We start from the raw sequence: 21,069 nt of genomic DNA, 5'->3' as shown, positions 1-21,069 counted from the left end.
CTTTGGGAGGCAGAAGGAAAGAAGGCAGGTCCGGGAAAAGGGGATAGGAATGTGACTCTCTCCTCACTCTCCCTGGGCACCTAGCACTATACCCTGAATATGGGATTCCAACCCTCTCTCATAATCTAATCTTATGTCCACCCCCACTCGCTGCACCCATCCTTGTGGCTCTGGCTTCTGTGATTCTAACAGAAAGTTGACCCTAACCCCACCCACTTCCTCTCGGTATTTAATATCACAATGACAGCAAACAGATTGTTGCTCACTGACTTTTGTCTCTCAGTATATATTTTATTTCTTATTTGTAACTTCGGTGTTTAGAACAGTGTCTGGGGACCTCCCCGGTGGCACAGCGGGTTGAGCGCAGTGCTGTGAGGCTGTCAGCGTCTGCAGCGCAGGTTCAATTCCCAGCCAGGGAAGATACCCACATGGCGCTGCAGACCTCTACTATCTCGGCCAATGCTCCCCTCAGCAGTGTTTTCAGATCTTCTGCTTTTTCTGCTCCCTGCTCTGTCTCTGGTAAATCCTCTCACCCTCCCGCGCCTCTGACCTGTACTCCAGTGCTTGTATAAATAAATAAATCTTTAAAAAAAAAAAAAAAAAAGAACAGTGCCTGGAACACCCAGTGTGTTCCCTGAATATCTGCTGAATGAATGAAGGCATGAAAGAATGAATGCCCTTCTTCCTGACAAACCCGATTCCACTGGAGCCCAGCCCTGATTCTAACCTCTTCCTAGCTTCATTCTTTGTTTCTTGTTTTGTTTGGTTTTTCCTTGGGATGAGGGTGAATACTTCATAAAACTGAAGGATAGCATAGATATGATGAAATGTGCACCACCCAGATTAAGATACAGAACACTCCTACTTTCCTACCTTGTTCCAGCCTGTACCCCCATTCCAAAAGAGCTCGCTATTCTGACTTTCCTAGGAATTACCTATGTGTGACGTTCTTGGACTTTGTATCAATGGAATGATATATCTGGCTTTTTTCACTCAATATAATTTTTGTGAGATTCGTCCGTCTACTTGTAAATTTGTTCTTTTTTTTTTAATTGCTGGGTGGAATTCTATGCTATGATTAAACCACACGTTGTATATCCATTCTTTAGCTTAGTTTCACTCTGTCTTCCACTTTTATATTCAACTGCAATTCCTCCTCAGGTGATCCTAGCCCCCAGGAAGCAACAGATGCTCCTTCTCCCATCTGTGATCACCTCTTCCCAGAAGCTCTCTGTGCCTTGGGGATCCTGAGCTCTGCCTTCAACACCCACCACCCTTCCCGGCAGGGTTCTGGGCCCCAAGCCCTGGGGCAGAAAGATGGGTGAACTTGCACACTGTGACCTGCCCTATTTCAGAGAGGAATGGCGGCAGGCCAAGTGGACAGTGAGTTGTGCTGTCCCCTCCCCCTTGCAGGGCCCCTGAACCAGGTTGATAACCTGTTGCCCATGGCTCTGCTTAGCAGGGGTGCAGGGTGCAGCAGCCCTGGGGGCGGGCAGAGGGAAAGAGCTTATTAGGTTGATAAAGATCAGAGGGCCCCCACCCCTTCCCCCTCCCCCAACTTCCCTGGGGCCCTGGCCCAGGCTGGACTGGCTGCCCCACCCTGAGGCTCCTTCAATTGAGGCATCTTTACTCCGCCCTCTCAGAGGCAGGTCCAGAGCCCTGCCCGCTGTTCCTCCCTGTCAGCTCCCAGAGGGCTGGCAGCCCTGCCCCCTGCTCACTACTAGTTCTCTACGCCCAGTCCAGTGTGCCCTGCTCACAGCTACCTTCAAGGGCAGAAGCTTCTCCAGGCTCTGGACTGCCTCACCACTCCACCTTGGGAGACTGGACCTTTCCATTCCTCTCTGTGGCCGGATTCTCCTGCCTGACTTGGGCCCCTGTGTGGCCCCCCTGACATTGTCTGCGATTGAGCCCCAGCTCTTGCCTCCTAAAAGCAACCATGGCCACCTACAAAGTCAAGGTGGCCACGGGGACTGACCTCTTGTCAGGAACAATGGACTCCATCTCACTGACCATCGTGGGCACGCAGGGAGAGAGCCAAAAGCAGCTGCTAAACCACTTTGGGAGAGACTTTGCCACTGGGGCGGTGAGTGTGTGTGTGCATGCGCATGTGAGAGTGCTTGTGGGGTGTGTATGTGTATGTGTGGTATTTGTGGTGGATGAATGTGTGTGGGATGTGCATGCGTGAGTGTGTGTGGTGGACCATGTGTGAATGCATGCACACATGCACATGTATGTGGTGTGTTTGTATGAATGTGTGCGGTGTTTGGGCGTCTCTGGGCGTCTCTGGCATGTGTGTGTGCTGTGTGTGTATGTGAGTATATGTGAGTGTGTGTGGTGTGTGTGTGCAGGGAGGGAGCCAGAGCGTCAGCAGGCGAAGGTGGGAGCTCTGGGAGAGGCCGAAAGCATTGGGGTTCTGGGGGTGGCTCTGGATGCCCCTCACCCCAGACCTGGCTCCAACCTTCCCCACTTCCCTGGGCCTGGGCCTTTCTACTTCATCTCTTGTCTGTCATCTCTTCCCCTCCAGTCATTCCTATCTCACTCCCTCCCTTTTTCTCTCCTTCTTCCTCTCCCTCATCCCTCTCTGTCACCACTCCATGTCTCTCTCCTTCTTTCTCAGCCCTCTCCCACCCTGTCTGTCTCCCTTGTCCCTCATCTTTCTCTCTCCTTACTCTTACTCCTACGTTATGTTGCATCGTAACTGGTTTAAATTCGCATGGATTCTCTGTGACTAAAAAGGCATTAGGCCAGCCAGTCCAGTGGGTACCTACCTGTCCTGTGATGGATGGCACTCTCTGCTGCCATTGATTTTTTATTTTTATTCAGACTCAGCCACTTCTATGTGATTTTAGTAGTTCATTCTATCTCATCAATCCCTACACCTTATCTATGAGTGGGAGAAAAGGGGCTGACTGGACCACCTCTCTCCACTCTGAGATCATAGGAGGCTTAAAAGACCCTGGACCCCTTTTGGACCCTTTTGTAACCCTTGCCTGGGGGCGCTGCCTGGGTCCTGCAGCCTCAGGTCACTAGGGAGGGAAGTGGGAGAGGATGGAATCTCAGGAGCTGGGAATGAGACAAGGAGGGGCTGTGGCCTGGCCCAGCCTCAGGAAGCCCAGGAAGGTGACCACCTCCCAACAGGAGCAGGGCCTGGGTAGGGGCTGGGCCTGCGGGGGACCTGGAGAGCCAGGGTCCAGTGCCAGCTCAGCTGATCCGGTGCCCCGTCCAGGTGGACGAGTACACTGTCCAGTGCCAGCAGGATCTGGGGGAGCTGATCATCATCCGCCTGCACAAGGAGCGCTACTCCTTCTTTCCCAAGAATCCTTGGTACTGCAACTACGTGCAGATCTCTGCACCCAATGGCCGCATCTACCACTTCCCAGCCTACCAGTGGATGGACGGTTATGAGACTCTGGCGCTCCGGGAGGCTACAGGCAAGCCCTCACCACCCTGCCCCATGCTTCTTGGCCCTCACTCTGGCCAGGCCTCCCCAGCTTGGCCACTCCGGGCTCCCAGTAAGCTGTCCAGGTGCCAGCCCCACAGGGACCCTAGGTCACTCCTGCCACTCTGATACAATTATGCTCCATTGATGCTGCTGCGCTATAGGGCCCAGCTCAGGCCTGCAACCTGGAGGAATAGAGACAAGGAGGTACAGGCCTGCTCTCAAGAGCCCAGGGTCTCACTGCAGACAGGCAGACTTTTCCTGACCTCCACAGCCCTCCTTTGCCTCCTGTGGGACGCCTGGCCACTCTAAAAAGACCCCTTACTCCCCTAGGCACAGGCTCCAGGACGCTGATAGGATCACTCTCTAGGTGAAACAGAGTGCCCTGCTATTGCAGGAAAAATCCCTGCACACACTCATGTACCACACACACATAGATAAGCCTGACGCATGCAAATACCACACACATTCATGAGTGTGCACGCACACCACACATACATAGACCATACTCTGGCAAGATTCTGTTACTACCACAAGAGGCTTTGTTTCTGTAACAGGATGGCCTATTATTCCAACTGCTGATGTATTATTTCATTAAGAAGACTGGTTACTTCATCAGTTCTCTCTAGCTCAAACTAGAAGGTCTTGCATCTTATTATGATGCCCTGGTTTTCTTATTGAGCATTTTTATTGCTCAAATTGCCCCAATATGTCTCCTTATTTCTCTAATAGGACTCACCGCTACTCTCAAAGCACACCCCTCCCCCACCCACCAATCTAGTAAGGCTCCTGTGTGCTCCTGTAGGAGACCGTGTTATTCATACAGATGGTCTCAGGTTTCCAGGTGGCTCATCAAATCTGTCACTTCTGTCCTAAGTGCCTGAGCTCAGGGGACTAGAAGCTTGTTCCTTTTGTTTCCCCCCAAGCTCCCCACTCAGCTTTTTGTGTCCTCCCTCAAGGTAGATGAGAGTGCAGGGGAGAGTTGAGGGGCCCCAGGGCCTGGAGCTCCATCCTCTCCCAGGGATCACCCCTCTGTGTCTCTAATTTCCTTGTGACAAAGGCCTTCCCTTGGGGCAGGGGAATGGTGCCTGAGGGGGGTAAAGGAGGTGGGAGGGGAGAAGGCAGGCCTGGGGAGGGTGGGAGACCAAGAGAAGGGTCTCCCTGGGAAGGCAGAACTTCTTTCCACTGCAGTAGGTCTTAGTAGCATGGAAGTGGGGGACAGGCAAGGTGACACTGGGTGGCCAGGCAGAAATGGGGTTGGGTGGGGCAGCTGCTATGCAATACCAGGGCAAGGAGACTGAGTCACCTGCTGGGCCCTTTAAGGAGCGAGGCTCCCACCCAGGGGACAAGCTGAGCTGGGTCTCTGGGTCACATGACTCCAGGGGACACCATTCACCCAGAGCTTATCAGTTGAGGCAAATAGAGGAGAGAGAGGGTAGTAAAGGGGACCTTGAAGAAAAATGGTAGCACTGCAGCAATCGGTGCTCACTGACCTGGGATGACCAGGCCAGGTTGCTAGAGAAAGACTGGCATGGATTTGGATTTCAGCTGGACATATGGGCACATTTCCAAATTCTTCTAAGCTTCAGTGTCCTCATCATAAACTGGGCTAACAACAGACCTACTTCATAGGGCTGATGTGAGAATCCAATGAGATAAGCACTGTAAGATGTTGTGAAAAAGCTCAGCATCTGTTGGGTGATGGGTGAGCGGTGAGAAGCAGACTGGTTCAAACCTCAGTTCACTGTTTTCTATGTCTACTATTTTTTCTTGTAAAATGAGCAAGACTATATAGTTGGTTAGCTGAAACTATTGGGGCCAGAGGTGTTTTGAAATTCATATTTTTTTTAGAAGACGTATATAGACATACACATACACACATATATGTATATATCATTTATACATACAGACACATATATAAAATCGTTGGTTTGTAAACTCGCCCCCATACACAGAGGGCAAGGAAAGAAGGAAGTAAGAAGCAGACCATTCCAGATTGGTAGGCGGCAGGTTTAATAAGAATGGAAACTTACAAGACTTATCTTGGACAGCCCTGAGAGGAATTTACCTCTACGCCTGTCCATCAGAGTCTTGAGTTTATATAGAGACCTTAACTCTATTCACTCACATATGGCATGTACCATTCCAAGGACAGCGGAGGGACGAGGAGCCCCAATTCCTGGGTCCAAGCTATGGGTCAACCACTGGTCACGTTCCTTCCTCCAACAGAAACCTGTGTGTATGAGAGTGTGTGTGTATATTTTCTGTATGTACTCACCATATATTATGTGCTATAGCTCCTGGGGCACCCCCTAATCAAATATATTATTGTTTCTGTGGAAAAAACTATGAATAATTACACCGAATGAGTTAAATACTCTACCTGGCCTCAGGCAAATTTAGAGCAGCTTTGCCTACAAATGTGACAAAGCAAACCTTGTGAAAAAGCAAACTTAATGTTTATATCTTTTGGAATTTGGAATTGTGGAGACTGGATTGTGGGCTTATAGTAACCACTTGGCTCATAAAATTGTTTTTACATGGATTAAATTATGAATATAATTTAAGTGTTTAGAAAGTGTCCAATACCTAGTAAGGACAAAATAATGTAGTTATTAACATTTAGGCGAATCTAGAAGAGGGACTTTCTGCAGCACGAATGCCTAGCTTGAGGGGTAGCGCGAGGGAGGAACGTGGTCTGTAAGCCTTTTATATGTATTTTGGGGGGGAGACATACCTCCCCTTTCCCAGGGTCAGCCTTCCCCATTCTTAACAATGGGCCTGCAGAATTTACTTGGGGAACAGATGCTAAATTCTGGCCCCTGAAGTGGGCAGGGGGAGGAATGGCTTTATGGCCCTCACCAGGGGTCAAATCCTGAGCCTCCTCTTTGTTCTACCCACAGGAAAGAAAACAGCGGATGACACACTCCCAATCCTACTGGAGCACCGACAGGAAGAGATCAGAGCCAAGAAGGATTTCTACCAGTGAGTGGAGAGTGGCAGGGCCTGCTAGGTGGTCATGGAGTTGGTGATGGCTTTGCCCTCTGTGCCCTGCAATGGTGCTTGGCTACCAGGGCCCACTATTTTGGCTTCTCTTTGCAGCTGGAGGGTCTTCGTTCCTGGCCTGCCCAACTATGTGTACATCCCCAGTTACCGCCCTCCTGTCCCAAGAAACCCTAACCGGCCTGAGTAAGTACCTGAGGCTGCCCTGTGGGCTCTGCCATGGCCAACACCTGGATTCTGTCCCTTTCCACCCCCAGAACCCTGAGGCCTGACCCAAGGCTTTCCCTCCTTCCCACAGGTGGAATGGCTATATTCCTGGATTCCCAATTCTCATCAACATTAAGGCCACCAAGTTCCTGAACTCAAATCTCCGCTTTTCCTTCATCAAGACAGCTTCCTTCTTTTTTCGCCTGGGACCCAAGTGAGTGTGTGTGAGCCAGGGCTCCTGTCCCTCAGCCCCGGCTTCCCGCCGGCCAGGTTGAAGTGGCTGGGTAGGCAGAGGGAGCTGAAAGACAGGTCTACAGAACCTAAGACGTGATGGAAGCTCAGTTCTAGTCATAGAGAGACACTGAGACCCAGCTCTGCTGCCAACACAGCAGAACCTGGCAGCCTCTCTGACTCACCCCTATCCCCCCACCCCCACCCCAAAGGGCATTCGTCTTCAAAGTTCGTGGCCTGTTGGACAGAAAACGGTCGTGGAAGAGACTGAAAGACATTAAGAAAATTTTCCCTATTACGAAAACTGTCATCTCTGGTAAGGGGTGGGGTACCCTGAATCGAACTGGGGAACCCAGGTGGTCTCTGGCGGGAGGAACTCGAGACAGGTGCTAAAGTGGGGGCCGGGGCGGCCAGAGGGTTGGGCGCGCGGCAGAGGCAGCAAAGCCGCAGCGAGCAGGGTGCGCCCTCTGGCGGCCCCTGGGCATCCGCGCCCGGGCCCCCTCCGGCTGCTCGGGCCAGTGCCGGGATCTTTCTTCGTTTTCCCCACCGTCCTCGGGGGTGTCCGCTATTTTTCTTCCGGATCTCAGCCCCATGCCTTTCTATCCCTGCGGAGGACCGGGTCGTGACGACCCCGTGCTGTCCTCCCAGAGTACGTGGCCGAGCACTGGACAGAGGATAGCTTTTTTGGGTACCAGTACCTCAACGGCATCAACCCAAGCCTGCTCCGCCGCTGCACGCAGATCCCAGACAAGTTCCCCGTCACAGATGACATGGTGGCCCCGTTCCTGGGAGAGGGAACGTGCCTGCAAGCCGAGTTAGAGGTGAGATCTGCTCAGGTGGAGACACCCACAGCCTCCCTGCCTTCCTCCTCTCTGCCCACTTCCACCCACCTGCAGAGCTCCCCCTCTCCCCCGCACCCCGTCCTGTCTGTCCTCCCTGACAAACCCTTGCGGGGAGTGTGGGGGATGGGTGGGGATTTCTATACCCTAACCTGGGTCCAGGGTGCCTCAGGTTGGTGCCGATCTGTCTACTTTTCACGGCTCCTCTCCAGAAGGGGAACATTTACCTGGCCGACTACCGCATCTTGGAGGGCATCCCCACTGTTGAACTCAGTGGCCAGAAACAGCACCAGTGCGCCCCCCTCTGCCTGCTGCACTTTAGCCCTGAAGGGAACATGATGCCCATCGCCATCCAGGTGCCTGGGGTGTGGGCCTGAGCTCCTGTGTGAGTGTGTGGCCAGTTCACGAACCTCTGTATGTGCATGAATGTGAGCACCTATGTGCGTGCTGGGGGCCGGTGTAGAGGATCAGCCTGTGTGTATGCATCTGAATGTTAGGTACCTGTGTGTCTACCTCTTTGTGAGAGTTTGTACCTGATTGAGCATCACCTCTGCCTGTAAGTATGTGTGTCTGTGTGAGTGTATGTCTGTGTGTGTGCATCTGAGAATATACCTCTGTTTATGTGTGTGCCTGTTCGTGTATGTCCAGTGGTGAGCTTGGTGCATGACCCTGTCTATAAGCTTTGGGTGACTCCCTACATGTGCACATCTGTGTGCTGCACTGTGTGCCTGTATGCCCAGGCACGAGCTTGGGTGCACTTGTGTATAAGCCCCTGTGTGTGGAGTGTGCATGTTGCATGTATATGCTCAGTTGTCACCAGGTGGGACTGTGCAGGAGGTTCAGATTTGTCTCTTTGACTATTCATCCATCATCCGCTTGCTAAATTAACACCTGCTATAGGCCAGGTCTCCTTTAGAAATATTGAATTAATCACACTTAGTTGCTGCCTTGGGAGTCTGGTCTGGCAGGAAGAACTGAAGTGCTTCCTTCCCAGCTGGATCATGTCCAAATTAGAAGAAGGCACCCCTCTGGGGACATTAGTCAAGCCCTGATGCTCCCGGTTTGTTAGTGGAACAGTATAGCCTAGATTTCAGTGCTACCCCAGCCCCCACCCTTGTTCTTGGTACCCTTGTGCAGTGCGCAACCTGCACAGCTGAACATGGTGAACTTGGAGTTGAGATAAGGAAGGATTCTCAGAGGATGCAGCTTGTGAGCTGGTTCTTGAAGAATGAATGGGAGATGTGAGACAGAGAAAGTGGTAGGGGGAGGAAACTAGAAGCAGAGAGACCAGCAAGAGCAAATGTGAGACAGAGGGAAAGGCGCTGGTGTGTGCTGGGAGCCAGAGGAGGTGGAGTTACCTCCTCAGATTCTCCTCTGCTTCCCTCCTGCAGCAGGGACCCTTGTATGTGTGTGTTTCTACACTCACTTAGTCCTCCCTCCTCCCCCACATACAGCTCGGCCAGACCCCTGGGCCCGATTGCCCCATCTTCCTGCCCAGTGACTCTGAATGGGATTGGCTACTGGCCAAGACATGGGTGCGCAATGCCGAGTTCTACTGCCACGAAGCCATCTCCCATCTGCTGGAGACCCACCTCATGGCTGAGGCCTTCTGCCTGGCCACGCTGAGGCAGTTTCCCATGTGCCACCCCCTCTACAAGGTATGGGCATGGATGAAGGGACTGCTGGGAAGCATCGTTGCCCTTGGAAAGCCACCTGGCTCACTCAGTAGTCACAGGGCTTCCAGTTAGACTTGGGGAGGCAGCTAGGGACCCACAGGAGAGGGCGTGGAGTGGCACTTCCTAAGGAGGGGGTCCGATGTTGTAGAGATGGAGGTATTGAGGTCTTTTGGGGGTAACTTTAATTTTCTCCAATTATCCTTCTTGCTCTCTCCCACAGCTCCTCATCCCTCACACTCGATTCACCATCCAGATCAACAGCATTGGGCGAGCCCTCCTCCTCAATGAGGGGGGCCTCTCTGCCAGGGTAAGACTTCTGTCCTCTGCTGCAGCACGGCATCTGCTCTCCTTCTGGGCTTTGCAGTTAGACTAAAAGCAGAGCTTGCCACTTGCCTTTCTATCATGATGGGGCGTGGAGGGAGGAGTTGGGTTAAAGAGGGCACCAGGTCTGGAAGGGCACACAGGCAGGGGCTGGGTGTGCTGGCCAGTCTGTGAGAACTCCTGGGGTGGGGCTGGAGGAACACTCACTAGACTTTGTGTTAGGCAGATGTGGTCCTCAAGGGGAGGACTTGCCAGGACTCTCTCAGCTCCAGGTTCTGCCTCCTCCCTAACAGGGCACATCCCTGGGCCTGCAGGGCTTTGCTGAGGTGATGGTGCGGGCTCTGTCAGAGATCACCTACGACAGTCTCTACCTTCCCAATGACTTCGTCGAGCGTGGGGTTCAGGACCTGCCGGGATATTACTACCGAGATGACAGCTTGGCAGTGTGGGACGCTTTGGAGAGGTGTGGGACGCACTGGAGGGGACGTGCAGCAGTGGGTGGCGTTCCTGGTGGACACCCTGAGATGTTGGAGGGGTGTGGGAAGCTTTTAAGGACCTGAGCCTGGGTATGGGGCCATCCAGGGGCTTGGTCTTGAGGACAGAGAATAAGGTCTGGGGCTCTGGGGCCTGTAGGTCTGTCACATGTGTCCTCACACACCAGGTGGGACTGGGAAAGGCCCTATTGGTTCTTCCCTTGTTTTGGACCCAGTCTACTGCTGCCGGCCAGACCCCTTATTGACTCTGAGCTGCCTGTGCACCTCACCTGGCCCTTGTCAGGGAGCACTCCTGACCTTGCCAGGCTACCTTCCCCTCCCCGCCCCCGCAGGGCTTGCCTAGCTGCAGGCCTGAGGTTTCCCTGGGTATGCCAAGGTTGGCACCTCCTAGGGGAGGTGGGAAAAGCATGGCTGAGGAGGGTCCAGACTGAGGCCCTGTCCTCTGGCCAGGTATGTGACAGAGATTATCACCTACTATTACCCATGTGACACAGCCGTGGAAGGCGACCCAGAATTGCAGTCCTGGGTGCAGGAGATATACAAGGAGTGCCTACTAGAGCGTGAGAGCTCAGGTATGGACCCAGAGGGACCCAGGGCTGTGGGCGGGCCTTCCGGGGGGAACGGGAGCATGTCTCCTCTCCTCGTGGGTTAAAGGAGACCAAGTCACTGCCCTAGGATTTTGACAGGACTTTCTCTGTTGCCTGGAGCAGCGGCATCTCAGAGAGGTTGAGAAATACAGCATGACAGGCTGTTGGTCCCTGTTTGAACTCAGGGACTATCGGTCACCTCTGAAGAGACCTGGAGGGGTCCCAGTCCTCCATTCCAGAAATAAACCTTTGTGGACTGAGGAATGGGGCATGAGCTCAAGTAGCAAAGGGCAGAACATGCTGAGACTGGGGAGCTGGTGGGCAGCTGGCAGGTTCCAGGTGAATGAGGGTGGGAGAGCATCCATAGGACATGGGTACCCACTGAACAAATGTTCAGTGAGCACCTATGACCTGGTTGCTGAAGGCAAAGGGGTGACCCATTCAGGTAAACACTATAGCAGGATTGGGGGGGAAATTTGGGGAGGGGCCTTAGGAACCTAGGGAGTCATCTAACCCACCTTGGGGTGAGGTGGGGGTAGAGAGTGGGGTTGGGTAGCAACAAACTAACATCTAGCTGAGCTCCAGCATCATGACTAACATCTAGCTAACATCTGCACATTGGGGAGGTTACCAGTGAGAGGCCAGAGACAGGTTGGGGGGTTCTGGGTGAAACAGCATGTGAAAAGGTCGCAAAACCAGAGTGAGCATAGTGATTCAGGGGGCTGCTCACAGGTCCAACAACTGGAGCTTAGGATGGGAGCAGGGCAGGCTCCAGATGGTGCTGAGACTGAAGCCTTGAGCAAGGATCATGGCAGAGCCTGGTTAAGGAGTTTGGAATTACTCTGAGCACCAGAGGGAGCCATTGAAGGAATTTGCAAAGGAGATCAAATTTGTGTGTAAGAATATCAGGTGGCATCAGATGGGAGGCTTTGGAAAGCTGTTGTGGTGTCCAGGAGGGAGGAGACAGGAACCTATCTCCGGTGGCGGCTGTGGGGATGAAGGGAATTCCAGAACAAACTGGCAGGTAGAAATGACAGGATGTGATGACTGGTTTGGGTTTGGCAATGGGGGCTAGGTGGGAGTTGGGAGGCAAAGGGTGACTCCCAGGTCACAACCAGGAGGATGATGTATGTCATTCCCTGAGCTGGGAGCCCCAAAGGAGGAGCGGAAAGAAGACAGGTAAGGGTAGTGGATGGGGGATTGTACTGAATCAGGGCAGGAAAGCCAGGGTTCTTCTGAAGCCTCTCTGCCACCCCTCCTCCCCCAGGCCTGGGAGGCCCCCATAAGAGATGTGGATTGCTGGAGAAGAGACCTCAGGGTCCCACCTGGGGCAGGTGCCTGGAGCAGACCTGAAAGATAGTTGAGACCCCCATCCCTGAGGCCTGTGGTTTGGTTAGGGGTAGGATGGGGTTGTGGTCACAAGAGGGCCAAGTGGACAGGATGAGGGCAGGGATGTGGCAGCTTAGAGTATTAGCAGGACAGGGTGAGCTACGCTTGGTCACACTCTCTACTGGCCAGTCAGAACCAGGGCACAAATGATGCTGCCAGGGCATTTACCCTTTCCCCTCCCCAGGCTTCCCCACGTGCTTGAAAACTGTTCCTGAGCTGATCCGATATGTCACCATTGTCATTTACACCTGCTCTGCCAAGCATGCAGCTGTCAACACAGGGCAGGTACATGTGTTCACCATCCCATGCCCCACACCTAAACCTAACCTTAGTCCCAGCCCCAACCTCCAGCCCAATCTCAGCCTAATCTTTAGGCCAGTCCCCACGGGTCTCAATTCAAGTCCCTGCTTCAATCCCAACCTCAATTTAAGCCCAAGAGACTTCGGGTGTTCTCTGACCTGGAACCCCTCCACCCCCACCTCCAGCTGGAGTTCACTTCTTGGATGCCCAACTTCCCGTCATCCATGCGGAACCCACCAATGCAGACCAAGGGGCTGACCACTCAGCAGATCTTCATGGACACATTGCCGGATGTAAAGACTACGTGCATCATCCTGTTGGTTCTCTGGACCCTCAGCCGGGAGCCTGATGACAAGGTGTCCTGGCGTGTTGGGTGCAGGTGGGGTGGGGGGACTCTAAACAGGGGGCTGGGAGTTGACGGGACAGAAGTGGGTGTGTCAAGGGCGGAAAGCAGGGAGAGGCTGCTGAAGGGGGCGAGCAGGGGTGGATTGGGGGCCTGCTTTGTCCTACCTGTGGGGTTCTGTGTCCACAGCGGCCCCTGGGCCACTTCCCCGACATCCACTTCGTGGAGGATGTCCCACGGAAGAGCATGGAGACCCTCCGCCAGCGCCTGGCCCAGATCTCACAAAACATCCGCCAGCGCAACAAGTGCCTCCCCATCCCCTACTACTACCTGGACCCAGTGCTGATTGAGAACAGCATTTCTATCTAGGATGACCCTTCCCACCTGCCTGTTTTCCAAAAAAATCTCTTCAAACCCAAGCCCTGGATCTGTCAGTGCACACAGCCTTTACTTGGGGTGCAGCTGTGGGCTGGGGCATCAGGCACACCATGTGCTCACACGGCAATGCTATTGTCCACGACCGCTGGGTCCAGGTAGGTGTAGGGCAGCGCCAGGCCCTGGTTCTGCTCCCGGATGACCCCTGAGATCTGGGCCAGGCGGCTCTGGAAGGCAGCAATGCTTCGCAGCGGGGCCTCCTCGGTGAAGTGCTCATCAGGGTAGGTGCCCAGGGGCCGCTGGGATTGGCAAGAGAGAAGGCTGATACTTCACATCTGGAGATATTCCAACCCCTTATCAACCCAACCTGATTCTAGCCCATCTAATAAATTTCCTTACCTAGGCACCCAGACCATCCAAGGTCCCTAGTCTGCCAGAAACCACCCAAACCCGCTTACCTAGGAATGCAGCCCCCAAGACCTATCCAACTTGAAACATAAATTACCCATCCACCTAAGCAAAAGATGACCCTAAGTCCAGTCTACCAGAACTCCCATCCCATACACACCCAAACCATGCTCATTGGAAACCTAGAGCTCTCTAAACTCCAGCTAATAGGAAACAGTGCTACCCTAAACCACACCCCCAGCAGCTTCCATCACTCCAGGCGCTATGCTAAGTGCACCCTCCAAGAACCCCAAGACCCCTTCCCCACCCTATCCACTTTCCTGGAACCTAAGGCCTCCCACTCCCACCTGGGCCTTGCTTACAGTGTCCTTCGTGTCATTGCTGACACCCCAGAAGAGCACGAGGGCGTGGCATGTGACGTTGACCTCGGGGAGTGAGGCAATCAGGTCTGCCTGGCCTTTGGCGATGGGTGGGGGGAGCCTCATGGTGGTGGGAACATTAGGCATCCAGGCACTGAATTCAAACTGACCCCCACCCCCCCAGACTCAGTAAGTACTGGGCTGCCAGTGTTTCTGCAAGGCCCATTCCTCCTGTAACCTGGCTTACCCTCATCTGGCACTGGCTCACCTGGCCGCTGTTGACAGCAGCATGTTGGGCTGAGCAATTGAAGATGATCATGGTGAGATACTCAATGAGGGCAGCACAGCTATCCAGGGTGGAAGGGACCCCTAGAGGGGATCAGGTGGAGAGAACAGTGTTGAAACCCATGGGGCAGCTGCCCTGGGCAAGTGGGGTCTAGAGAACAGGAGACAGGAATGATCAACTCACCTGAGCTCACACGGCTTAGGAAACCCTCCTGGAAGATCTCCATGACCCAGGCCTGGAGTTCTGAGTCTCTGCTCACTGCACTGTCATCCGGGTAGTAGATGCCAACAATGTCGGACACAAAGCTGGGAATCCAGGAGTAGTCGGTGACTAACAGTTAAGAGCTTATGCTGCCCAGTTGGAAGAGGCCACTGAGATCAGCTGTCTAAGAGGGAGGAAAATGAGGCCAGAGAAGGAAAAGGCCAACCACTCTGAGTATGTAGTATCAAGCTGAGTTTCAAAGCTGAGGCTGGCAGCCCCAGGTGGGCCTGAAGGCTTGAGAGCCATAGTTGGTCTGCAGATGTGATTTGATCAGCTGCCAAGGTTTTATGTTTGTTTCTTTTTCAAGTTGAATCAATGGCCAACACTTAAACCTTAGAAAATATATTTAGATTTTAAAAAATCTAAAGATATAGATAGCTATAGTCACAGCTGAATCACCATCATCCCATCAGACAACACAAGGGCTCCACAGTCCCACTCCACTCTTGACTGCTGCTGGCTGGCACTAGAGCCAAGGGAAGGATTAGTCCCTCTGGTGTGGCACTGGGAGATTGGGCTCACTTCTCCCCTCCCTGTTCCCAAAGGGCCTATGGAGCTGGATCTGCCTCACTCATCAAGGCCTCCGCCTCCCTCCACAGTAGGGTCACAAGCCATTGCTCCAGCTATGTTCATATGGGAAGTCCTTCAGGACTTCAAGTGGAGGTGCGTCCTGTCCTGAACTGGGCTTGAAAGGAAAACCTGGCAATATGGAGATTATGGGGTGAATACTGCTAATCATGACTGCCCAGACAACACTTCCTATTCACCTGAGGTTTGTTCTTAGGGTTTTACATTCAATCCTAATAATAATAATAGGTAGGTGCTCTTACTGGCTCCATTTGCAGGTGAAGAAGCAGATACAGAGAGATTGAGTGACCTTGCCCAAGGTCACACAGCTGGGGAAGAAGAAGAGGCAGGAAGGGGCTATGAAAAAACAATGTCTTTGGGAAGGTGGGGGAAGTGAACAAACCAAAAGAGATGTAGTTAGGGTGAGGCCCTCAAGCCCCAGGGGAGTTTCACCTCTCTATGGCTGCCCAGATCCGGAGCCCATCATCTCGGTAGTAATAGTGGGTGAGGTCCTGAACCTCTCGGTCAGCTAGCTGGTGGGGCAGGCAGAGGGAGCGGTAGGTGACAACTTCCAGTCCCTTGGCAATCAGCTCCAGGCTGCCCACTCGTCCCAGTGATGTTGACTGTAGTGAGCAGAGAGCCCTTTGCAGCCAGGAGCAGGGGGCTCAGAACCAAACCTCACCCCTTCCAGTCTCCTTCTGCCAGCTGCAGAGACCCAGGCCCCCCAGGAGCCTGACCTGGTCAATGAGCTTTCCTGGTGCAAAGAGTCCCGTGCGGGCCAGGATGTTAATGTGGAACGTGTAGCGGAAATGAGGAATGAGCAGCTGGGGAGAACCAGAGTCAAGGTTAGGTGAGCAGCCCCAAATCCCCCACATCCCCAGGTGCCGAGGGGAGGGCTCTTCCCTACCTTGAAGATGGGATGGCACAGGGGCAGCTGCCTCAGCATGGAAAGAAAAAAGGTCTCCATCACAAAATGGGTGCGAAGCAGATGAGAGATCATCTCATGCACCAGGAACTCAGCGTGGCGCACCCAGGTCTTGGCCAGGAGCCAGTCCTCAGCTGCATCACTGGGCAGGAAGATGGGGCTATCTGGACCAGGTGTCTGAGTGAGCTGGAGTTGGGTGAACAGGGAGGCGTGGGCATCAGGCAGAAACTGGCTGCAGAAAGTACAGCCTGTCACTGTGTTCACAGAGCAAATCACATGGTCAACTCCTTTACTACAAGTGTCTCTGGGAGAGTGGACAGCCTATGGCTGAAGCTCCTCATCTGTAAAATGAAGTTCATGATAATAATTCCTTCTTTTAGGGGTTATTGTGAAGATTTAGTCAGTGCCGGTGAAATTACTTAGAATAGTGACTTCACACAGTGAGCACCCTGTTTCCCGTTGAGGCCACTTCTAGTACAAGGGGAGAAAAGAGGGAGTGGCAGAGAAATGAAGCCAACCAGCCCCAGGCCCTCCAGGTCCCCAGTTGTGTGGGGCAGGAACAGAAAGGGTGGGAAGTAAGGGCAGGAAGATGCCTCCCTGAAGGGGTTAAGAGTAACTGTTGGAAACATCAAGTGGTCAAAAGTGCATCACTCGGTGGAGTGGATTCTGAATCCCATGTCAAAGTGCGATTTATCTTCTGACACTGCGTATCACCACCTTTCCATCAAGACAGATAGCAAAGAAGACTAAGCTGAAAAACTAGGGGAAAAGCAAGTTAAGGAGGGGCTGGGAAGGATTAGAACTGTGATGTTTAGCATTTGAACAGCAGCACGGAGGGGGCAAGCTTCCAGTTATCCAGGAGGTGTGAAAGGCTCTCCCCGCCCACCCACCTTACTGACCTGGATGGCGAGGGGCAGCAAGGGCCCGCCAGGGCACTGGTGCAGCAGGGTCAGGGGGGCAGCCACGAACTGGGGCCGCCCGTTAATGATGCTGGGGCGGAGACCGGAGAGGATGGCATGATCCACCAGGTACAGAGAGCCCTTCTAGGGGAGGGGAGGTAGAGGACCAGGGGGGCTGAGGGAGGGTACAACCCAGTAGTTCCAGGGCTAGGGGTAAGGAGGGGAGTTACTCAAAACCCAAAAGCATTTCACTAAAGGAGCCTCATTCCCTGGAACCAGTTGGTCATTCCAGCCCAGAGCCACCTCCAGTTCTACACCAAGTACTGGAGGCGTGTCTGCTGCGGTCAGGCCCCGCTTCAAGGACAGAGAGAAGGGAGTCCTGCCGGAGGACAGTGCTCAGGCTGCAGCAGGCACTTTCCCGGGGGGTGGACACATCCCATTCTAGTAGTCCACAGATGGAGAGATCAGCCCACCAGCTATTGGGCATCCCCAGTAGCCCAAGTTTCCAAGCTGTGCTAGCCTGCCAAATGCACTGATCCTTGCCAAGGAGCACGAGAGCATTCTCCACTCAGCCCTGCCCCCTCAGCCCTTGCTGGGGCAGAACACTGTCCCTGCATGCAGTGATGAGCAGGAGACACTGACTCAGAGAAGAGCCTGAAAAAGGCTCAGCAGAGAGGGAGGGGATGACGGTAGCCCGGGCTGGGTGGAAGGGGCATGGGACCTGGAGGAATGGGAGCCTGGGCACCTGGGGGCATGGGAAGGGGCGGGAAAAGAGGCTGGGATCCTAGCAGCTGGGCTCCTCTGCCTCTCACCTCCAGCTCGGCCTGCAGACAGGTCCCAGGGCCCAGCACCGGGGCCACCATGGCATCAGTGACAGGAAAGTTCTTTGGGAGGCAGCGACAGCGGCGGATCAGGACCGGATTGAGGCCATTCAGGAACTGGGAGGCAAAGAAGGTGTCCTCCCGCCAATGTTCAAACACATACTCTGCAGAGGTGGGTGTGGGAGGGTCACCTTGGTCTCCAGGGCCCAAGTCACCCACCCAGAGCACTGCACCATTCTGAGGGCTCAGACCTCCAGCTTCTCACCAAGGTCATTCCCTGATGCTCCCCTTCTCCTACCCCAACTGGTTGGATGACTTTAATGACAAGTGGTTTCTCAGAGAACAAGGGATTAGAGGTTTTGGTTGTCCAGAGGAGTCACTGACTCCCGCTGCCCCACCCATTTTTGAGGGGAAGTGTCAGGTGCTCCGTGTTGTGCACTAAGACTGCATATAGGATTCTAGTCCAACCTGTGAAAGTCAGAAGACTGAGGAATGCTGGTTACCACAGAGGCCCTCCTTCCTGGCCTTTACACTTGTGTGTGGGGAGTCCCCTCTAATTCCCTATTAAAACTCACCAAGCCCATGTCCTATTTTTCTGCAACATTGCCCTGAGACCATCTGGGTAATTTGTTAAGCCAGAACAATCTTTCAAAAAGTATTTGCACCAGCTTGGGTCATGCTGGTGCTAGGTTTTGAACTGAGGTTCAACAAATGTAGTCTGAACCTAAGGCCAGAACGTACTGTTGAACTCACAGTGCCCCCAGAGGGATGAGATATTAGAGGGTAGAAATTCCTGGATCCTTCAATTTTGTTTGGTTTTCAGGTCTGTGTGTGAGGATGAGGCCCCCACCCAGGAAGCAGCAATTTTGAAAGGAAAAAATCTTTCTGCTTGGTCTTTCCCTCCCTAATTTACTGATCATATTCATGGGGCAGATATTTTCAGCTGGTCAGAACAACTCAGTTTTAAGGACGGTCTGAAGATATAGTTATGGAGTCAGAGGACAGTAAACGGGCCCCTAGGCCCTTACTTAATTTTACCAGCTTTAGGAGCTTGACTTGCTACAGGGGAGAGGTTGTAAGTGTCCAGAGGAGGCAGAAAAGGTGCCCTTGTGCCAGAATATGGACAAAGAATTGGACTTGTTAGAAGTTACTTTCTTGCTGAAACCCTGGTAGACGAGAATGGTTCAGTGAACAGCGGCCTTAGCTCATCCCAAGGGAGGACATTTGGGTCTTCCCCCTGAGTCCCTCAGCCCTGTCCAGCAGCCAGCCCTTCTGGCAACCCCTGGTGACAGAAAGCGTGCCTTCTCTTCCCAGCCTGAGTGGGGCTCTACGAAGGAAAAGGGAAGAGGGAACTACAGCTGGGCGGGAGACCTATGGATCCCAGAATGTTCCAGTTCTAGCTTTCTGGCTGTCAGTCCTACAAGGTGACCACTGTGAGCCCACTGACCCTGTTACAGCCCCCTGCTTTTCCTCACGTCTCAGACCTGACACGGGTGACTGGGGGAAGACAAAGCTACGTTTGATCTCATCCAGGCTTCTCCAGGGCCGCTGACTGTCCAGCAGTCCCTTCAGCTTCAGGGCAATGTTCCTGCAGAAAGAAAGATCAAATAGCACCGACTGGGAGAGATGGGTTGGAAGGGAGACCTCAGGGACAGGCAGGCTCACGGGGAGATGAGGCGAAATTTTTGGCTGATATCTTTGGTGACTGAATATCGAAGGTTGGGATCAAGCTCCTTGAGGTTTTCGGCATCTAGGCAGCGGGGTATCCCTGGGAAAAACTCACTCCACCTATAAAGGCCAGAGATGGAGATGGAGGTGAAAAGGGCTGGGGTCCTGGGCCTGGTAGTGCAGGGAGGGCTTTGGGACTGGGAGTTCATGGGGTTGGGAGGGCTGTGCCAGAACTTGGGGCTCCATATAGTCTTGCTGTCCTTGGTCAGATCTGAGACTTGGTTGACCTTAGTAAGCAGGAACAAGGAAAGCCTTTTGTTGTCAGAGAACTAAAAAGTGGGAACTCTAGGGACCACCAAGCTGCTCACCTGTATTTCTGTTGCCTCTCTTTAATCTCTGCCTGGCGCTGGGCACAGAGCAGAGAGTGGCTGTCCTGCCAGATGAGTGTGGCTGCGGGAGAGACAGACTGAGCAGAGATCGACCTCCAATCCCCAGCATCCCAGCATATCCTGTCCCTTCCTTACACCTGGGACACTTACACTCTGGGCTGGAATGTGGGTCAGCCATTGGGCTTTTGGTCAGTTTTACCTCATCTCCACCAGCATGGAGAAGACCCTGCTCACTCCTTCCATCCCAGGCAAACCCTGCCTCAGCAGCCTCCTTCCATTCATTGATGCCCAGGCAACAGCTGAGGCCAGAGGGGGCCAAAGAGCAGAGACAGAAGGAAGAGAAAGGAGGGGTAACAGCCAGCCTCCCCACCCATGTTGGGTGCCGGTTGCCTACCTTCTCCCAGCCCTGCTTCACTGTCCCTTTCTTTTTCCCTCAGCCCTTCCCTCCATTCATTGCCCTCCCACATACATTCCCATGTGATCCACTTGTCAGAACCACTTGTCCCTCCTCTTCCATTGACCCCTCCACTAAGTCCCCCCACAACCAATAAGCATGACTCCAAACATCCCTGCCCCTGTGTCACCCTTAAATGTCATCTTTTCCTTTGCCTCCTCCTCCTCCTGAGCTCTGTGGCGGCAACGGCAAACCACTACTGCCCCCCGGCCCCCAATATCCTCCCCAACCAGTCCCTGCGGCACCTGCCCCCTCCCGCAGCACCAGGCCCTCGCTGCCCTCCAGCCACTGGTAGCAGGGGAAGCGGAGAGGGGCGCCCCGCGGCGGCGTGAGCTGGAACCAGCGACAGAACCAGGCGTCGGGGGCCAAGGGCCCCAGCGGGCGAGGCAGCTTGGGGGGCGCCTTGTGCACGCGCAGCAGCAGCACGGGGCCCACGTCCTGGGGGGACGTCACCTCGAAGTCCTCCTCCTGAGCGTGGGGAAGAGGAAGAGGGAGAAGGCGAGTGGGGTAGAGCGGGGTAGAAAGCGGAGGGTCGGGTCAAAGAGCACGGGTACTCACCGCGCCCCGACAGAAATCCTTCCCGAAGTTGTTCAGCCTCAGCGCTGGGGTCTCCCCCGCTGGTCCCACCAGGCTCACTGACACGTTGTCCCAGGTTCCAGAACCCAGATAGGAGCCGGTGGCCACTCGCACCCTGTGCTTCCCCATGGCCTGCTGCGGAGGGGCCCTGGGAGCGCTGGCTGGGGCACCCCGAGGCGCCGAGGCGCGGGGCGCGCTGCACCTGGCCTCGTTCCCGTGACCTCTGCCTTGGGGAGGCTTCTCCGACCCCCC

General features: G+C 53.9%; 2 protein-coding genes and 1 pseudogene across 3 annotated transcripts in view; 2 read left to right on the top strand and 1 right to left on the bottom strand.

The window, feature by feature from the left end:
• Positions 1-21,069, top strand: part of LOC311173822 (large ribosomal subunit protein eL27-like) — a 754,061-nt pseudogene that overhangs the window by 285,913 nt on the left and 447,079 nt on the right. The window lies entirely within an intron of this gene.
• On the top strand, positions 1,937-13,198 carry ALOX12B (arachidonate 12-lipoxygenase, 12R type; the record flags this gene model as incomplete). Its single annotated transcript, XM_084237022.1, has 15 exons — positions 1,937-2,083; positions 3,227-3,431; positions 6,343-6,424; positions 6,542-6,628; positions 6,741-6,863; positions 7,093-7,196; positions 7,529-7,701; positions 7,932-8,075; positions 9,174-9,377; positions 9,616-9,702; positions 10,010-10,179; positions 10,661-10,782; positions 12,371-12,471; positions 12,672-12,842; positions 13,019-13,198. The coding sequence occupies 15 exons, from the start codon at positions 1,937-1,939 to the stop codon at positions 13,196-13,198; spliced, it is 2,100 nt and encodes a 699-aa protein (XP_084093148.1).
• Positions 13,324-20,946, bottom strand: LOC311172703 (polyunsaturated fatty acid lipoxygenase ALOX15B-like; the record flags this gene model as incomplete). Its single annotated transcript, XM_084236240.1, has 14 exons — positions 13,324-13,503; positions 13,975-14,136; positions 14,219-14,340; positions 14,441-14,562; positions 15,539-15,708; positions 15,823-15,909; positions 15,993-16,187; positions 16,901-17,053; positions 17,722-17,894; positions 19,206-19,318; positions 19,396-19,518; positions 19,767-19,848; positions 20,487-20,709; positions 20,800-20,946. 14 exons carry the CDS (start codon positions 20,944-20,946, stop codon positions 13,324-13,326), a joined length of 2,052 nt encoding a protein of 683 aa, XP_084092366.1.

Source organism: Talpa europaea (assembly GCF_964194135.1).
Source record: "Talpa europaea genome assembly, chromosome: 7".
Lineage (NCBI taxonomy): Eukaryota > Metazoa > Chordata > Mammalia > Eulipotyphla > Talpidae > Talpa > Talpa europaea.
This window is presented reverse-complemented; position numbering and strand designations above follow the sequence as displayed.